This window comes from Pelodiscus sinensis, chromosome 11 (genome assembly GCF_052426305.1).
Source record: "Pelodiscus sinensis isolate ZL-2025 chromosome 11, ASM5242630v1, whole genome shotgun sequence".
Taxonomy (NCBI): Eukaryota; Metazoa; Chordata; order Testudines; family Trionychidae; genus Pelodiscus; species Pelodiscus sinensis.
Genome location: NC_143062.1, coordinates 35700039 through 35719055, shown reverse-complemented (window position 1 = coordinate 35719055; position 19017 = coordinate 35700039). Strand labels below are relative to the sequence as shown.

Below are 19017 nucleotides of genomic sequence, written 5' to 3'. Positions count from 1 at the left end.
CCTGTGGCAGAGCAGCTGGGGTGCTGCTGGGTTGGTCCAGTAGCGCTGAGGAGCGGCGCTACTGGAGCAACCCAGCAGCACCCCAGCTGCTCTGCCCCAGGCGTCCCCAATTCAGCTTCTGCTGAAACTGACCAGCGCTGACTACAGGAAGCCCGAGGCAGAGTTGCTCTGCCCTGGGCTTCCTGGAATCAGCTGCTGATCAGTTTCAGCAGCAGCTGACTTGGGGACGCCTGGGGTTCTTAAGTTGATTCTGTATGTAAGTCAGAACTGGCGGTCAGTTTCAGCAGCGGCTGAATCTGGATGCCAGTTCCGACTTACATACAGATTCAACTTAAGAACAAACCTACAGTCCCTATCTTGTACGTAACCCGGGGACTGCCTGTACTGCAATAATATGATTTCCTTGTCAAAGATGATGCATTCTTAGCAGAAGATTAACTCATCATTTAGGCATTATTTCTAGCTACAGTGATGCATCTTCAGAGCAGAGTATGTATTGTTCAAATGAGTCCTCTTTATTGGGATATATTTCTTTTCTTCATAACAACCAGATGAATTTTAAAGGATTATCATAATATTTTTGAGTTGTTACATTTGCATCTACTGTATGTAGTATGGGCATAAAATGCATGTAATATAAAGAGAGAGCTGGCATTTATTCATTCCCAGGAAAGAGTGAACAGGTTGAGGTGCACATAAGAACACAGCTGTAATTCACAGCTTACAAACCTAAAAGCACAAAATTAGGCACCTGAACTTCATAGGTGCTGAGCACTTTCAGTTTAGGAATTGTTCACTCAGCACCTTGGAGAATGGGGGGCTATTTACATAAGCATATGACTCCTCCTTAAGCATCTAATTTCAGGGACCAAACTTTGAATTCAGATTGCAATATATTAGCTCTTGCTCCAAATGGTATTGAGTTAATCTCTTCTCACTGCATGTAGCTAATGCACAGTCCATTAAAATTCCTCATGTCAGTAATACAGCTAAGAGTGGAACTTAGATCATTGTGGCACTTGTTGCTCAACATGTCATGCAACTGAAACTCCTTGTATTTGTTTCATAGGTGAATTTGAAGAACGGAGTCCCTCCTGACAGCAATAATGAGACCTGTACAGCAGGAGCTGGCTCTTTGTTGGTGGAGTTTGGCATTCTTAGCCGGTTGCTTGGGGATTCCACGTTTGAATGGGTGGCACGACGAGCTGTTAAAGCACTCTGGAGTCTTAGGAGCAATGACACTGGACTACTAGGTAGTCAATGCTCCCATGTGCTTACCAGATGTTAGTCACTTCATTCAGACACATTGTATTAACCATCTTGTTTTCTACCCTTCTGTTTTTAGATACTCAGTTTCCTACAGAGTAGTGCTTCACAGATTTCAATATATGAAGGGCACCACACATCTTCTGTGTTGTTGTCTATATATGTACATGTGTTACCTGTCTGTGATGTTTTGTGGATGTACAGGGAAATTGTCAGAGAGAGATTTAAGACAAACTCTTAGTGGCTGACTTTTTTCCCCACAAAAAACACATAAATAAGAGATTTCTGACTATGGCACAAACCTGAAGTTCCTACATATCTAGTCTTGCCATAAATTAAAATGGCACGTGATTAAATGCTGCAGGATAGGACCTTTTAGTCTTTGAATAACTGCATTGGAGTATTATGCTTAATAATTAGTTCCTCAAGTTAACAAACATTAACTTTTTTGACAATACTGTTTTATTAAAGTTACTTTGTAATTTGAACATGTCATTCAAGAATTGGAACTTCAATAGTGAGTTGACTCCAGTTGCTTCAACTAAAATATGCATTAGGAAATACCTTACAAATAAATCTTTGTCTATTTATTTCTGAAGGAAATGTGGTGAATATTCAAACTGGCCATTGGGTTGGAAAGCAAAGTGGCTTAGGAGCGGGTTTGGATTCATTCTATGAGTATCTGTTGAAGTCTTACATCCTTTTTGGAGAAAAAGATGATCTAGAGATGTTTAATGGTGTATATCGAAGTATTCAGAACTACTTAAGACGAGGGTATGTTTTCCATAGGTATAACTTTCTTAAACTTACAAATGCTATAGTGCCGTTCTCTCAAAGACAGTTTTTCCTAGATGGAATCATTTGACCCCTGTCATTTAAAATTTGTCTGACATTTGCACCAATAGTACTCTTATAAAGATCAGTTGATTTATAATGGTAAATCACTTCACATTTAAGCCAGTGCGTACTTAGAGATAATTGGAAAGGGAAGGCAGAGTTGTGGTGTGGGTGGCGTGTATATGTCTCACTGATCATTTAGGCCCCAGTTTTGCCCTTTTATCAGTAATAATACTTCCATTGAGGTCCAAGCATGGGCTCAGACCCTGAATTGATATAGCTAGTGATTATTAGTGATTAGGAAAACTGGTTTAATGAGGTCTAATAACATAGGCTCAAAATATAGCACCTCTACACCTGTAAAATTGACTTTCTGTGGTAGTTGTAAGAATTTAGCATTAATGTGTCTTGAGCATTCCTGAAAATGAAGCATTCCTGTCGTGTAATGGTTACTTCGCAGACGAGAAGCTTGTAATGAAGGTGAGGGAGACCCTCCTCTGTATGTTAACGTAAACATGTTCAGTGGGCAGCTGATGAACACCTGGATTGACTCCCTGCAAGCCTTTTTTCCTGGACTACAGGTAATCACAGTTTTCAGTTTCCTAGAGTCTAAGTAGTGCAATGATTAGATTTATTCGAGATATATTTTTAATGCTAGTTCTAGGCACAAGTGAGGGTCTGAACAGATTCTGGAGTCTCCTGAGAAGCTTGGTTTGCATCTTACTAGACTTAAATTCAGGTGTGGCAATAATTTTGGATGACGGGAGGCACACCAAGATTTTGGGAAGTGGTCAAGAGCCGCACTCTTCCATGATCTTAATGGAGGAGGTGCGAGGTCTGGAACGGAGGTTGAGTGCAGAAGGGAACTTTGGGCACGGGCTGGATCTGGTGGCATGGCAGGCTGGATCCAGCCCGTTGGTCCTATTTTGCCAAGGTCTGCTTAAACTAGCCCCATATTTTCAAGAATTTATTCTGATCCTAATCCAGTGGTCGCCAACCTTTTTAAGCATCATGAGATAATTTTTTTTTTAAATTGAAGTGAGAGATTTTTTTTTAAATTGAAGGCCTGGCTCTGCCTTCTTCCCACCCCTTCTCCAAGGACCCACCCCTGCTCACTCCATCCTCTCTCCCTCCCCTTACTCAGTTTTATCATGCTGGGGTGTGGTGGAGAGGGATGCAGACTCTGATCTTGGGTTAAAGCAGGGGTTCTCAAACTTTGTGCTACTGCGACCCCCCCCCAACTTGCTCGTGACCCCCCCAGGGGGTTGGGACCCACAGTTTAAGGAAACATGGGGCTAAAGAATTTGGAATGTGGGAGGGGGTCTGAGCTGAGCATGGGGCAGAGAGTTGAGGTGCAGGAAGGGGTTCAGGGTACAGGTTCTGGAAGGGAGTTTGGGTGCAGGGGAACTCAGGGCTAGGGCTGTAGTTTGGGGTGTAGGAAAGGTTCAGGACTGGGGCAAAGGTTCAGAATGTGGGCTCCAGCCTGGCATTGCTTAGCAGATGTGGCTTCTGAGTGGTGGTGCAGGGGTTTAAGGCAGGCTCACCTCATTCCCAAAAGCAGCCAGTAAACTCTCTCCATTCTTGTCCTCCGCCACTCTGTGGAGATGGGGTACAGGGCTTGGGGGGAGGGAGCACCCTGACAACAGCGCCCCCTTCTCTTCTTCCTGTGCCATGCACAGCAAGCAGGAGTCTCCCGGGCATGAGGGTAGCTCCAAGGCAGAGGGCAGGAGCAGCGTGGCAGTGCTGAGGGGTAGGTTAAGTGTTAGCACTTGACAGCCTCCGGGCCAAAGCAGTCAGGATCACCTGTTAAAGGCTCCAAGATCTACCAGTAGATCCCAATCTACTGGTTGGTGATCACTGTCCTAATCCTACCATTTAGGGATCTGTGATGTGTTGGCATGAGGGAGCTCATATTGGTGTTTCTGGTATAAATGAAGTAACAGTGTGACTCTGCCTTGATTCAGGTCTCTGTCCTCTTGAGGTGCGTATTTATATCTGGGTATCCAGTGCAATGTGTGGGACGGAAAAGTGAACCACTACCTTTGCATTTTGTTGCATAATGTGGGCATGAGGTTTCTTACATGCACAAGTTTATAGCTATTAATTATTTCTAGGTTTTAATAGGAGATGTGGAAGATGCTATTTGCCTCCATGCCTTCTATTATGCCATATGGAAACGCTATGGAGCTCTTCCAGAGAGGTACAACTGGCAGTTACAGGCTCCAGATGTCCTTTTCTATCCCCTGAGGCCAGAATTGGTGGAATCTACATATCTCCTTTACCAGGTACTTGACCTTCTTTTGAGAACATGGCTCAGACATGTTTTGGTTTCAGAATGCACCTCTGCTTTTCCTATTCTGCACATGGTCATGTTTCCAAAATCTCATGGCTGTCCATCAAAAAAAAAGTTTGTATATAAAGTCTCCCTACCTGTATTCTAAATATGTAAAACTGTGTGTGCTGCTTGCTTTTGAAAAGACACCATCTCACACTCAAAATGCCTTCTTTCAGATAGTTATACATAGTAGATCCTTGAACAAATACTAGTATGGCACAGTTAATATTTTAACTTGGTGGCAGCTATTACAGGGGAAACAGGATCTGTGGAAGGGCATGTGACCACATCTTTCCTTTCACATTCACTCTGGCACAGTTCTGATCATCAGTGCAAAGGCAGCAATCACGCTTGTTTTAAAAAAAAAAAATTTGGTTTCTCTGATAAGCCAACGAAGGAATACTGCATCTTCTGTCTTCCAGAAGATAGGTCCAACCCGACCCTTTGTAATTGTCAGCTTATGAAACAGATGGGGCACTACATAGTTTGAGTGTCTGTCTTGAAAATGTGCTTCACTAAGCTTCTTTATAGCCCCAATAACCCCCCACAATAACAAATACCAGCTTGATGATATTTTTAACTCTACTTTTTTATTCTTTTTTCTCCCTCTACCTAGGCCACAAAGAATCCTTTTTACCTTCATGTAGGCATGGACATTCTTCAGAGTCTGGAAAAATACACAAAAGCCAAGTAAGTTGTTTCCTTCCCCTGCCCCCTTCCCTAGCCCCCCCCCCCCCCCCCCCCCCCCAAAAAAAAGAGTCTTTCTCTATGTCAATGTACAGAGTATTCAAGTTATATTTAGGGATGTAAAATCCCATTTAATCAGTTACCTGGCTAAATATTATGTTTAACCAGTTACTGCTTAAACGGAGGCAGGCAGGGTAACCGCTTCAGCCAGGCAGGGACTTCTCTGGCTTGGCTGGGCCGGGCCCACTGCACTGTGGGTTGATGGGGAGAGCCACCCGTTGCATGTTGGGCCTGGCCAGGCTGCTAGTTATCTGTAACTGGTAAGCATGTCCCAGTAAGGGTAATGCTAACTGTTTAACCATTCTCTTCCCTAACTATATTTAGAAATAGTAAATTGGGATGGTTTGTTGTTTGTGTTAATGTAGATGTGGTGCCAGTTTTCAGGTAGAAATCTGCATCCTCAAGTAGGAGGAAATTGTGGGGTGGTGGTGGTGGTGTAGTGGTGGTGGTAGGAGTAGTAGTAAGTAATATTTTGCAACAAAAGATCCTTTCAGTAATGTGTCCTTTGTATCTTTATATGCCTTTTCTGAGAATTGGTTCAGTTTTTGGCAAAGGGAGGAAACTGACTTGCATAAATTCTGTTAAGAGGAATATTCTTAACTTCAGACTCATCTCTAATTTAAGTTTGGACTTAAATCAAAATTTAAAGGTTCTGTTACCTGGCATCATGGTTGGACAAGAAAGTAGTCTCAAAACAAAAGGAACCTGTTAATGGTAATGTTGATGTTAGCGTATGGGCTGCTCCTATTTTATTTGGTACCTAATATTGCAGGACTCGTACGAGAAACTTCAAGTAATAGGTCTAAAACCATATTTAAAATACAGTGATTCCAGATAAAACCCTGTGAAAAGCATTGTACACTGAGCCTGAATTATCTTTCACTTCTGTGTTTTTGATTCATAATTTATTACTTTTCAAAAGTAATAATTGTTCAAAGCTTGTGAAATATAACTGCACCTAGAGTAGTAGACTGGATAATAACTTACCTTATATATTTCTAATGATGCCCCAAGTTGTGGTTATAAGGAAGACCAAGAGACTGTCTCTGAGGCTTCATCTACACTGCAGCACTATTTTGGGATACCAGAAATATATTTTGAAATATAACTGGCTCGTTATTTCATCATCCGCGAGGAATAAGGGATGTTTTGGAATAGTGATTTATTTCAAAATAAGTGTCGTGAAGACTGTGCCAGATTTTGAAATAAGCGATTTCAAAATAACCTCGAAATAAGATATGCAATTTGCATAGGTCAAATTGCATATCTTATTTCAACCTATGCTGCAGTGTAGATGCATCCTGATGATGTTGGCAGTCTTCCTCGGTTTACTAGAGAAGTTAATCTATATCAAGTCTCTGTATTGCCATTTGGTGACCAAGCTAGCAATTTCCTCCAAGTATTTGTGCTTTGATTATCTCATTACAGGTTTTATGGGGTAGTTTAACAAAATTTCTCCTAGTTCACAAATAACAGTAGTGGTAAATGTGTCTTTTTAAAGTGTGGGATGTCTCATTTTTTTAAATTTTAATTTCATCCCATGTTTGGCATTTGGACTGAGTGAAGTTGGGAATGTGTGTACTTAAATATCAAATATGATAGAAATAAATATAAAACAAATTTTAATTTTAGATGTGGCTATGCTACGTTGCATCATGTCATAGAGAAGTCAAAAGAGGACCGGATGGAAAGCTTCTTTCTCAGTGAAACATGTAAATATTTATATCTGGTATGTATTTTTGTGTCTCACTGTCATCAGAAAAACTTGCAAACTTCATATTACAAGGAAGAAACTTCCTGGCAGGGACTGCAGGCAAGTAACAATAATAATTATAGAAATGTAGGGCTCGAAGAACCCTTAAGACAGGGGTGGGGAACTTCAGCCCCAACACAGGCTGCCCCAGGGATGGAGCTTGGCTCCTGCACCTGGAAAGCAGGATTGAGCTAGCTGTCGCATTTGGGAGGCGGGATAAGGGACCCCCTGAAGTTAAGGTGGTGAGGTGGCTTCTGGAGTGGACTAGGGGATAGGGCATTTGCCTGCAGAGGATAGGGCGGTGGGCTAAAGTCCCATCCACCCTGAGAGCGGCAGGAAAACTAACCCTGGTTTGCCTGGATTCAGGCCCAGGACCCCCCCCCCCTCCTCCCCAAGCACTGGGGAGTCTGCACTGACACTCCAGCCCTGCTGTTGCCCCACCATGGGGCCAGAGCACACAAGCCTGGGCCCCCCCCAGGCTCTGGCATGTGAGGAGAATGTGGGGAGTGTCTTTGTCCTCAGCTGGGGGCCACATCAATGAGTTTTTTCTCTTTTTCCTTCTCACTTGTGTGGCCCCTGACTGATTTTGCAGTTCCAAGACAGAGGGCAGAAGTAGCATGGTAGTGGGGGGTAGCAGCGGCTGAATCAGGGATGCCTGGGGCAGAGCCGGACTTTTGGAAGGGGGGGCTATGAGGGGTTGTTCCCCCCCACTCCAGACCCCTCATAGCCCCCTCCTTCCGATAGTCCGGCATATCTGATAAACCAGCACCCCCTGGGTCCTAAAGGAGCCGGATTATTGGAAGTTTACTGTACAAATAAATGCTTAAAGTATTCAGCTCTAGCTACCACCGATTTTTCTGTCCTTTTAGAATTACAAATACTCCCCCTCCCCCCCAAAAAAAGATAAAATAAAATACAATAAAAAGTTTCCTTTTACTCTAATGGAAATCTGTGCCACTGATCAAAAAAGATCAGAAAAGCTTTATTGGTGTCGTGTTCAATTATTCCACATGCATCTGATGAATGTTATAATAAACATGGATTTCGTTAGAGGAATACCCTCATGCTGTATCTCTTTTCCCTGCCTCTTATTTAGTTGTTTGATGAAGAGAATCCTGTCCACAAATCTGGAAATAAATATATGTTTACTACTGAGGGGCACATTGTGTCTGTGGATAAACGTTTTCGTGACTCGCTATGGAAAGATACTTTCCCTGAAGAAGAGGAAAGGAATGCAGAAAAACTAAAACCTAGCGAATTAAAAGCCATGAACTCCAGCTCTAATGTAAGCAGCAGTCTCTGACACTGTGGTTGATGGAATATTATACTCAGACAGATTGAGAGGAAAGCAATTTAGAAGTGGTAACTAATAGGGATGTTAAAATGGTTGAATTTTGTAAATGTGTAATGGCATAACTTTAGAGCCAGGCCTGCTTCTCTCTCCTCCCCCTTCCTCCCCTCCATCAGAGGCAGTGGGGAGGCGGAGTGGGGGAGGGAGTGACTTTGCAGGAGCTGCCACACAGAGAGGTGGCTTAAAAGCTGGTAGAGAGGCAGTGGGGGTAGGGAGGAGGAGAGAGTCCGCATGTAACTGTAGGATTAACCGATGAACCTGGGCTCATTAGTTAATTGTTAAAATGGGGACACACATCTCTAGTAATTACTGAATTCTGTGCAACAAACTTGTATTCAGATATTTTAAAAATATGAACACTCAGCTTTTGAAAATAAGAACGAACGCCTTTCTGAATGGCTTGGAATACGGGTAATGGCACAACTTGTAAGATCTTAGGTCCCTTGCTCCAATTAGTAGTTGTTTTCAATTACAATGAAAATTATGCCATCTGGTTGTTAGGGGGTAAATTGTGCCCTCCATTCATTTCCTGGAGGTCAACTTGGTGCATTGCACAGCTACCAGCCCAATTTCAGATTTGTACTTTAAAGCCAGAAAGGGACCAGCATGATCACTTAGTCTGACGACCTGCACATTGCAGGCCATAGAACCTCACTCACGCACTCTTGTAATAAAGCTCTAATCTCTGAGGCTGCGTCTAGACTGGCAAGATTTTGCGCAAAAGCAGCTGCGCAAAAGGGGGAGACGGTTGGGAGATGTCCAGGTAATCTCTACGCCGGATTTTAACACTGAGAGGGAGGAAAACGAAGTAAGAAAGGATATAGCTGGGGGTAGGAGAAGGTACATGAGGAAGGGTAGGGTGGATACTAGTCTAACAGGTCATATTGGAGGTACAATGTCCGGGCCAAATTGGGTAAAGAATGTCAATGAGGCCAAAGAGCAAAAATTAAGATGTTTGTACACCAACGCGAGGAGCCTAGGTAACAAAAAGGAGGAACTAGAGCTTCAGTCTTTAATGAGGCTAATGAAGAGCTTGGGGATAATGGTAACATAACAAATGGGACTAAGGATATGGAGGTAGATATTACCATATCCGAGGTAAAAGCCAAACTTGAACAGCTTAATGGGAATAAATCGGGGGGCTCGGATAATCTTCATCCAAGAATATTAAGAGAACTGGCACATGAACTTGCAAGTCCATTAGCAAAAATGTTTAATAAATCTCTAAACTCAGGGGTTGTACCATTTGACTGGAGAATTGCTAATATAGTTCCTATTTTCAAGAAAGGGGGAAAAAAAGTGACCCGGGTAACTATAGGCCTGTTAGTTTGACATCTGTGGTATGCAAGATCTTGGAAAAAATTGTGAAGGAGAAAGTAGTTAGGGACATTGAGGTTAATGGCAATTGGGACAAATTACAACATGGTTTTACAAAAGGTAGATTGTGCCAAACCAACCTGATCTCCTTTTTTGAGAAAGTAACAGATTTTTTAGATAAAGGAAATGCAGTGGATCTAATCTACCTCTACTTCAGTAAGGCATTTGATACAGTACCACATGGGGAATTATTGGTTAAATTGGAAAAGATAGGGATTAATATGAAAGTTGAGAGGTGGATAAGCAGCTGGTTAAAGGGGAGACTACAGCGGGTTATATTGAAAGGTGAATTGTCAGGTTGGAGGAAGGTTACTAGCGGAGTTCCTCAGGGATCAGTTTTGGGGCCAATTTTATTTAATCTTTTTATCGCTGGCCTTGGCACCAAAAGTGGAAGTGTCCTGATAAAATTTGCGGATGCATTTAGGGATTAATAACAAGAATTTTAGTTATAAGCTGGGGACACATCAGTTGGAAGTAATGGAGGAGGAGAAGAAGGACCTCGGAGTCCTGGTTGATTATAGGATGACTATGAACCGCCATTGTGACATGGCCGTGAAAAAGGCTAATACGATCTTGGGATGTATTAGGCGAGGTATTTCCAGTAGGGATAAGGAGGTGTTAGTGCCATTATACAAGGCATTGGTGAGACCCCATTTGGAATACTGTGTGCAGTTCTGGTCTCCCATGTTTAAGAAGAATGAATTTAAACTGGAACAGGTACAAAGAAGGGCCACTAGGATGATCCGAGGAATGGAAAACCTGTCTTATGAAAGGAGACTCAAGGAGCTTGGCTTGTTTACCTTGACCAAAAGAAGGCTGAGGGGGGACATGATTGCACTCTTTAAATATATTAGAGGGATAAATACCAGGGAGGGAGAGGAATTATTTAAGCTTAATACCAATGTGGACACAAGAACAAATGGATATAAGCTGGCTAGTAGGAAGTTTAGGGTTGAGATTAGATGAAGGTTTTTAACCATTAGAGGAGTAAAGTTCTGGAACAGCCTTCCAAGGAAAGTAGTGGGGACAAAAGATCTATCTGGTTTCAAGATTAAACTAGATGGGTTTATGAAGGGGATGGTTTGATTAGATAACATGATCTTGGTAACTAATTGACCATTCATTATCAGTGGGAAATAGGTCAATGGAGGGATGATAGGAGTTACTATAGAGAACTTTCTGGGTGTCTGGCTGGTGAGTCTTGCCCACATGCTCAGGGTTTAGCTGATCTCCATATTTGGGGTTGGGAAGGAATTTTCCTCCAGGGTAGATTGCAGAGACCCTGGAGGTTTTTTGCCTTCCTCTGTAGCATGGGGTATAGATCACACCTGGAGGATCTCTGCATCTTGGGGTCTTCAAAGTATTTGAAGGCTTCAATATCTGAGATATAGGTGAGAGGATTTTTCTAGGAGGGATGGGTGAGATTCTGTGGCCTGTACTGTGCAGGGGGTCAGACTAGATGATCATAATGGTCCCTTCTGACCTTAAAGTCTATGAGACTGGCTGTGAGTATTTGCGCAAGAACACTGACTTTGTACTGTACAAAATCAGTGGTTCTTGTGCAAATACTCTGATGCTCCCGCTCAGGGATAAGCCCTCTTGCACAAGAAAGCCCAATGGCTAAAATGGTTATCGGAGCTTTCTTGCACAAGAGAGTGTCTACACTGGGCACGGATGCTTTTGCGCAAAAGCAAATCTTTTACTGGCATGTGCCTTTGCGCATAGACACTCTCTTGCACAAATACTTTTAATGGAAAAACTTTTCTGTTAAAAGTATTTGCGCAAAATCATGCCAGTCTAGACGCAGCCTGAGTTACTGAAGTCCTGAAATCATGATTTAAAGATTTGCGATGGTGGATTTTCTGTAACCTGCTCTAATTCAGCGGTTCCCAACGTTTTCCAGATGGGGGCCCATTTTGACAATTCAGGAAGATTTGGTGATATAAGGCAATTCAAAAACAGAGGCGGGGGGAAGAGGTGGGGCAGAGCCACCTGGGGAGATACTTGGTCACCCTTTTGACATATAATGGCGATCCATAAGTTGGGAAACCCTGCTCTAATTCAAACTTTCGGGTGACCTGTGCTCTGTGCTGTAGCAAATGAGAGACTCCAAATACAAACAGAACGCTATTTGTTGTGTAGTTTGCCTAAGGCAGAATGTACATGGTGGTAACCAAGGCTTGGAAGGGTGGTAGAGGGAGCCAAACACTGCCTGGCATAGCATTACTTACTGTCCCACGTAGTTGTGTTGGTCAGTGACAGCACTGCATATGGGGTAAAGCTCTACACTTGGCAATGTTTGCTGGTTCAGTGCCTGAGATTGTAAAACTTAAATATGGAGCATGTACACAATTGATCATTCAGGGTTTTGAATTCTTAGTGTTTTGTTGCTTTGTTCACAGTGCAATAGGGTTCCTGATGAGAGAAGATACTTGTTGCCACTGAAGAGTATTTACATGAGACAGATTGATCAAATGGTGGGTTTGATCTGAATGAGTTCTCCAAAGTAATGTTTCATAATATACAAGGAACATGGACTCTGATTCTGATACAACATTGTCAACTGCGATGCAACCTTACATTCACCGAGTCACTTGAATGCCACTATTTCTTACGGATTTAGCTATAAACCGAGGGAAGATTTAATTGTCTTCTGTAGTGAAATGTAGTTAAGCAATGGGAACTCTAAATACAATTTGAGCAGAGTGCTAGCCTGATAAAATTTCATACAGCAAAGCTTGTATTACAAATTATTTCTGGATAATCTTGGAGCACACACTTTTATTTTTTTAAAAGAGCAATTGGCATATGCCATAAGTTATATTGCCACCTTTTTGTAGCTGTATTTATAAATGATGATCCTTTGGAAGAAGTTTAGTATCAAAGTTGAAAATGTTTTGTTGGACAGGAAAGGGAATGTGCAATTTTATCACCAAGTTTAATCATTTGGGTTGTTCTGTCTAGCAATAACAATATTATTTGTTCCTCAGGTAGAAAAACACTTGTAATGAGTTTTGGTCGAAACAAAATTTTGAACAGCTTTGAGAGGCAACTCGTAGTCATAAGAGTTCTTGGTATAGTCCTGAGATATTTTAAACAGGCCTCTTAACGTGAATTTTGCATTCACAAAAGCATACTAACTATAGTAACCAATAATTGAAGAACAAGGTGCCTTTGTATGGAAATGCACAAACCATTCTGAATTGTTTGAACTGCTCAACTTCTATTGCTTAGCTGAACAGATGGTCAGAAGTATTCTTAAGTTATTTTTGTCACATACAAATGTAATGTCTTTTGCAAAGAGATCCCGAAGAAAAAACTGACAATATGAAAACAAGGGAATTATATTCTTGATAGTGTTTTTTTGGGTTAGTGCCTTAAGTGTATTTTTGCTCATGAGAAAAAAAAACCTGAGCTGCTATTTGAGTGGGAATGTATTTTTGTTAAATGGAATCAGTTACTATTGGAGTGCCTTGGTCATACAACTTTGAATCCCAAAGAAACTGAGGTTGGTATTTTAGATACTGGAAGGATGTTTCCTATTTGTATCCCAAAGAATGTTGGATTTTTTTATGCATTTTTTTCTGTCAATCCAGTCAAATATTGTACAATGTGTGCTTATGGGTGTTACCATGTTTGAGAGTAGAGCCTACAATATGCTGAGATCCATTTTCGATAGAGGGTGGCAGCAGAGTGCATTTGTCAACTTTCAGGAGGTGTGCAGCAGTTCATAGATCAGGCCAGTAGTGGCTAGTAACACTGAGCTCAGTCTTGCCCTGTGAAAGTGCATCTCCAAGATTGGTGGTGGTAAGGGGGCGGGGGGGGGGGGGGGAGGACCAAGTTGCAACTCAGGCATGCTGAAGGATTACTGTGTGATCACTTAGGAAGAAAGCAATTGAATTTGGGACAGCTTGTCATGAAAGACTTTTTAAAAAAAAAAAAAAAAAAAACATCAACTGAGACAAAAACATAACTTATATTAAGGATTACTATTTTCAGAGCTTATCACTGAAACCTCTTTTAAATTGTATTCAGCTAGCATGTGGTTTTCTACTTTTTAAGTAAAGTTAAAACTGGCATAGGAACTTCAGAGGAACAGAGCCAAATGTGTTGTAGAGCGTGTATATAAAAATAATTATATATACAGATCATCTAAGACTTATGATAGAAATCCAGTTCTTCTTAAGCCATTTGTTGCTTTCATGAGATAAATGCTTAATTTAGTATATAGATGCATCTCAGGGACATCCACGTAGACATTTTGTTCTCATCAGAAATATTATGCATTCAAAAAACAAAATCTTGTCTTCCTATTTTTACCTGGTATCTTTTGAGTATGGGGAAATAGTGTGTTTTATCACAGGTAACAGATGTAAAGTTCCCAAAATATACATCTGGTGCCTTTCTGAAGTTAGATGCCTTCTGAACTACTTAATATTTTTTCTTAATTATGTTTTAAAGCTATCATTAGACTGTTTTTCATAGTCACTCCAGTGTCTCTCTTTAAAGCAAAACAAGGTGTTATGATCCAAAGATGTATTGCGCTGGGAATGCAGGTGATGCAATCCTAACTGAGAGTGCCTGTTAGCCTCAGTTGCTAATTTAGGTGCAAAGGCTATAAGGAAGAAACCTATTCTGTCTACCAGGGGAAGGTATAAAGAAAAAATATCTAGTCATTCCAAAATACTGCTACCTGGGCCAGACCTCTTACTAGCCGGTGATTTGAAGTGAAAAACTTTATTAAAGTTAGCAATGTGAAAAGAAACCTATGTAGAGCCCTCCAAAATGTGCAGGTTACAATTGATTCTAAGCAATTAGTTCATACCAGCAGGTGTCCTGGTGACTTCTTTTGCTAATAGCAAAATCTCCCTAAGCCTCAGTTGAGCCCTTTGCTCATGCATTATATGCCCTACTACTCTCAGTGGTGTTTGTGCCTTCTGGAAAAACTGAACTGAAATACAAATTCCAGGTGGGGATTAAGTAAAAGGAATATGCTAGATTTGGGTAATTCTCAAAAGAGCAGTTTAACCAGGTTGTTCAACTTTTATTTTTCTCAAGTTATGTGGATTGCCAAAATTAGACGGGCCTTCTTTAGTTGTGGGAATGGCACAGGATGGACAGAGAGCAGAGGCTTCTCTGCTGTCCCATCTGGTGTGCATTAGGTTTGTATTGGATGGATGAATTACATCTAGTACTCAGAGGAGTTGAACAACCTTTCAGTGTTTGGTGTGTCAGATCACTAGACATGATGCCAAATGGGATGATGATTCCTGTCTTCTAGAGACAGGGCTGAAGTAGCTAATTTGCTTTTCATAATTAACTAATATCCATTGTCCCATGGTAACACACTTGGGTGCTAGAGTACTGGATTTAATCTGGTGTCCTGAAAGTGAAAAACACCATCTCCTCAAAGAATCCAGTTTCTCACTTTCCCTGTACCCCCTTTTTAAAAGTATTTTTGAAATAAAACATGGCGCAAAACAGGGCACATCTTACGTTTGATGCACTAGTGTGAAAATCTATTTTAAACTAAGTATTAGAGCCAAGTTGAAAACGCTGCTGGAATGACTTGCTGGTAATTATAATGTACTTCAGTGTAATGTGCAATATATTTTTTCTAATTAAAATTTCATTGTATGTTTAATTGTTGTCAAATGTATTTAACTGGGGGGAGGGAAAAGACTTGTAAGAGGACCAAATGTTCTTTTATAAATGTCCAAAGAAATTTTGTCAGAATTGCTTAAAATGAGATTTTACAAACTTGTATTAAAAAAAAAAAAAAAAAAGCTATCTTTGACTTTTCTTCCCCCCCTCCCCTTTGCATGGGGTAGGGTAATACAAAGTATAAACCATGTAACTTTGGGAGTTCCATGGTGCAGTTTGCAGATTACACTTCATTCCTTTCATGGACTGTGTGGTATGCATACTTCACCCCCACCCTGTTTGTCTTTCCCAAGTCTGGCTTTTTGTTGGCTGAGAGCGCTAGAGTAGGTTATGAAGTGGAATACAGTGTGGGAGGGGAGGGGCGGGGGACCAGCTTTTGAGCCTACTCCCCCACACCTTGTTGCTTCTGATTAGAGGCAGTAAGGGGTAGGGTGGGGAATGTGAGTAGCCAGCTACTCCTTTACATTCCTAGTTTGTGTCCCTACATATGCTTGGTGTTACATTATTCCCTGAAGTATGTACAAAGCAATACCCGCAGTCTCTTATCTCATGGTATGAAGTAGGAGTGCTGGAGCCTCAGATGTTGTCCAAGGCACGAGAAGGTCACATGCTTTACCCAGTGCAGGAAGACCACTTGGGCTGGGGTCTGGCCCATTGAAGGGGCTCTTCCTAAAGTCTGTTAGAAATCTGGGGGACTGCACTGATCATGTTGATCCATGACCCAGGTAAAATCAATAGTCTAGAAATGTACTAAAAGTCCCCATACTGGGAGAGCCCTATCTCTTGCTATAGCCTTGTGTGTCATCCTTTTGGATAATATGAGCAAAGGGAAGCATAGAATGGATATTTCTGCTACTAGCAGTGCTGGGGAAATTGAAAGCCTATTCTGCTCACACAATACATGGGGAACGTTTAGCTTGTTCTGCAATATTAGCACAGTACCAGTGGTAAACTCAGGTAGAAAAATACCAACAATCACCATATTCCTGTCCCATGTTGGATTCATGGTGGAGAGGGAGAAGTTGAATTTTCACATGGCAAACTTAACCAGAGGTCAAGTCCTGTTGTTCTGCCATGAAACTGAGACTATCTAATCCCTGGCCACTGTTCTGCCCTCCACCCCAAGAGGAATGGGTTACCTTGGGAGGCGGTGGCATCTTCATCCCTAGAGGTGTTTAAGTCTCGACATTTACATTACTAAAGTGTAAATTCCATTTGTTCATGGGAAAAGAGAGCCTTTTCTGTATGTTCCTGCTTGCCTTCCTTCCTGGGCTATATCTTCTACTGCTTTGGTGTGTCCCTATTCTCCACTTTTCCTGCTTCACCTTTCTATCAGTAAAAGCAACTTTAAATCCCTCCAGTGTATCATTGACAATCTACAACCTTGCCTGGAAAACAATCTCTCACTCTCGCAGGCCTTGGGAGATAGGCCAGTCGGTGCCTACGGACAATCCACTAACTTGAAGGAAATACTTTCTGGCAGCCCCACATTGCACCTCAGGTAGACTCACCCAGGAACCTGTCCCAGCAACAAATCCTGGTGCCAGTTCTCCACACATTTGTACTCACCCAGGAACCTGTCCCAGCAACAAATCCTGGTGCCAGTTTTCCACACATTTGTACAAGTGACACAAGACCTAACCATGTAAGCCATGTCACCAGAGGCTCATACAACTTCACATCCTCTGATGTGATCTGTCACCTCGTGCCAACAATGCCCCTCTGCCATATTGGCCAAACTTGACAGTCTCTGACAAAAGATAAATAATTAACTTAGAAAACAAACGGTCTGGTAGCACTTTATAGACTAACAAAACGTGGTGGTATGAGTTTTTGAGAGCACAGCATACTTATTCAGATGGACACCAGTCAGACATTAGAAATGGTAACACAAACATGTAGAGGAACATTTTAACCCACCTCTGCACTCTATCAAGGGTTTCAAAGTAGCAATTCTTCTACACAGGAATTTCACCAGCCAATTCGAGGAAGTAAATGTGGAATTGACATTCATCTGTAAATGACACTGTTGCCATGGGCTTGAACAAAGACATTAACTGAAAGCTGTGTTATAAAGACAGCCTTCCCAGCTTTTCCTGTAAAGAGGTTGAATGCTAAGTAGGAGATATTTCCAGCCTAATAATTAGTCTCATTAACATGGGTCCTACAATTGACAAGTATCTTCCCCCCTCCCATCTTTTTTTGCAATACATTCTGGGTTTTTTTATCCTCCAGATCATTTAATAGTGTTTTGTCCACAAAAGCTCATGATACTGCATATTTTTGTTAGTCTCTAAGGTGTAACAGGGCTACTTGTTTTTTCAGTTGCCATGTTTGGGTTCCACTGCAAAATTACAGTAGGGGGGATTGGCAGAGGAACCCTCCTATGTCATACAAAGCTGTTGCTCTACGCTTCAGGCCATTCAGTGAATGTACTTTTCTTGCCCTGCTCAGTAAGCTATTTTCTTGCTCCTTGGCTGCCTACAGCAGGCTGTCATTGAAGGTATGGGACAGCTCCTAACCATGACAGGAAGAGGATGATTGCAAGTGAGTGTGGTTTCTGTAGTGATACTGCTTTCTTTCTTTCTACTCCTTACTTGTGGTGGAGGAGAAAAATACCTATCCAACTAGATGCTGTAGTGTTATAGCATAGTGACTCCTGTATTTATGACCTGCAGGCTCTTCATCACAGCTACTAGGCCTAAAACTGGGCTACCTGAAAAAAGGCCAGCAGCCCATACACTTAGCAAGACAGGCTGCTGTTCACATTTCTCCCTGCCTTCTCTCCCTACTGAAGAGAGAGAGAGCCTGATTCCAGGTTTATCTGATATTCAAAGTCTCAGGGGAATCATCAAGCGTCTTGTAAAAAATGCTATAACTGCACAGCCCTGACCACCTGGTGGAGCCATGAAACTCTTGATATCTGGACTCCTGCAGGTGTAAGTGACAGGATTTTTCCAGGTGCTGGATCCACATTCTGGAACTTTTGCAAAGCTAAGAATAACCATGTCCTTTGGTAGCATTCAGGCCTAAAGCCAAAATCCTAGTTCTTTGAGGCAGTGTTCCATCAATTCCTATACCCACCCCTCCAGCCAATCACTGGCTCGTACACACATAATCAATTCCAAAACCCTATGAAACCAGTCAAGTGGCTTCCTAAGAAGGGATGTAAATATTTTTAATTTGTTTGACTGCTGTTGGGGAGGGCGGAGAAAATGCGATGGAGTCATGTAAGTCGTCTGGCAGGCTTCAACTGGTCTGAGGAAGAACTTTGGAAAAATTGGCACAAATTGGACTGATACACACCACATACCCTGCTGGTATGTCTCCAGTGCTCCCTCACCCTGTCACCTTCTGTGATTGCTAATAATATTCTACTCACAAGTAGGGATATGATGGTGTAAATATGCGGCTTGTCAGTTAACCTCCACAGTTGCACACAGCACCCCTTCCCCACTGCTGCCTCTGCTTTAAGGAAAAGCATAAAAAGAAAAGTGAGTTTTCTAGCTTGCAATTTCCTAAAAACTGAAGCAGATGAAGACCTCGTGTGGTGAAGGAGTTCAGTCCAGATGTTTAGGGTTAGGCATTTCTGTGCTCAGTGTTGCAACACCTAGTTGATTTAGGGCCCCAAATGTCATTTTCAAAATGGATTTAGGCACTCATGAGCCAAACTCCCATTGATGATGA

At 41.9% G+C, this 19017-nt stretch overlaps 1 protein-coding gene across 1 annotated transcript in view; it reads left to right on the top strand.

The window, feature by feature from the left end:
* Nucleotides 1–13672, top strand: part of EDEM1 (ER degradation enhancing alpha-mannosidase like protein 1) — a 30859-nt gene extending 17187 nt beyond the window's left edge. Inside the window, exons 5-12 of the mRNA XM_075938704.2 lie at nucleotides 1070–1253; nucleotides 1866–2040; nucleotides 2564–2684; nucleotides 4218–4388; nucleotides 5055–5128; nucleotides 6818–6914; nucleotides 8035–8223; nucleotides 12069–13672. Of these exons, the coding sequence (XP_075794819.2) occupies nucleotides 1070–1253; nucleotides 1866–2040; nucleotides 2564–2684; nucleotides 4218–4388; nucleotides 5055–5128; nucleotides 6818–6914; nucleotides 8035–8223; nucleotides 12069–12158 (1101 nt within the window). The 3' untranslated portion in view covers nucleotides 12159–13672. The remainder of the gene's footprint in view (nucleotides 1–1069; nucleotides 1254–1865; nucleotides 2041–2563; nucleotides 2685–4217; nucleotides 4389–5054; nucleotides 5129–6817; nucleotides 6915–8034; nucleotides 8224–12068) is intronic.
* Nucleotides 13673–19017: the final 5345 nt, after the last annotated feature.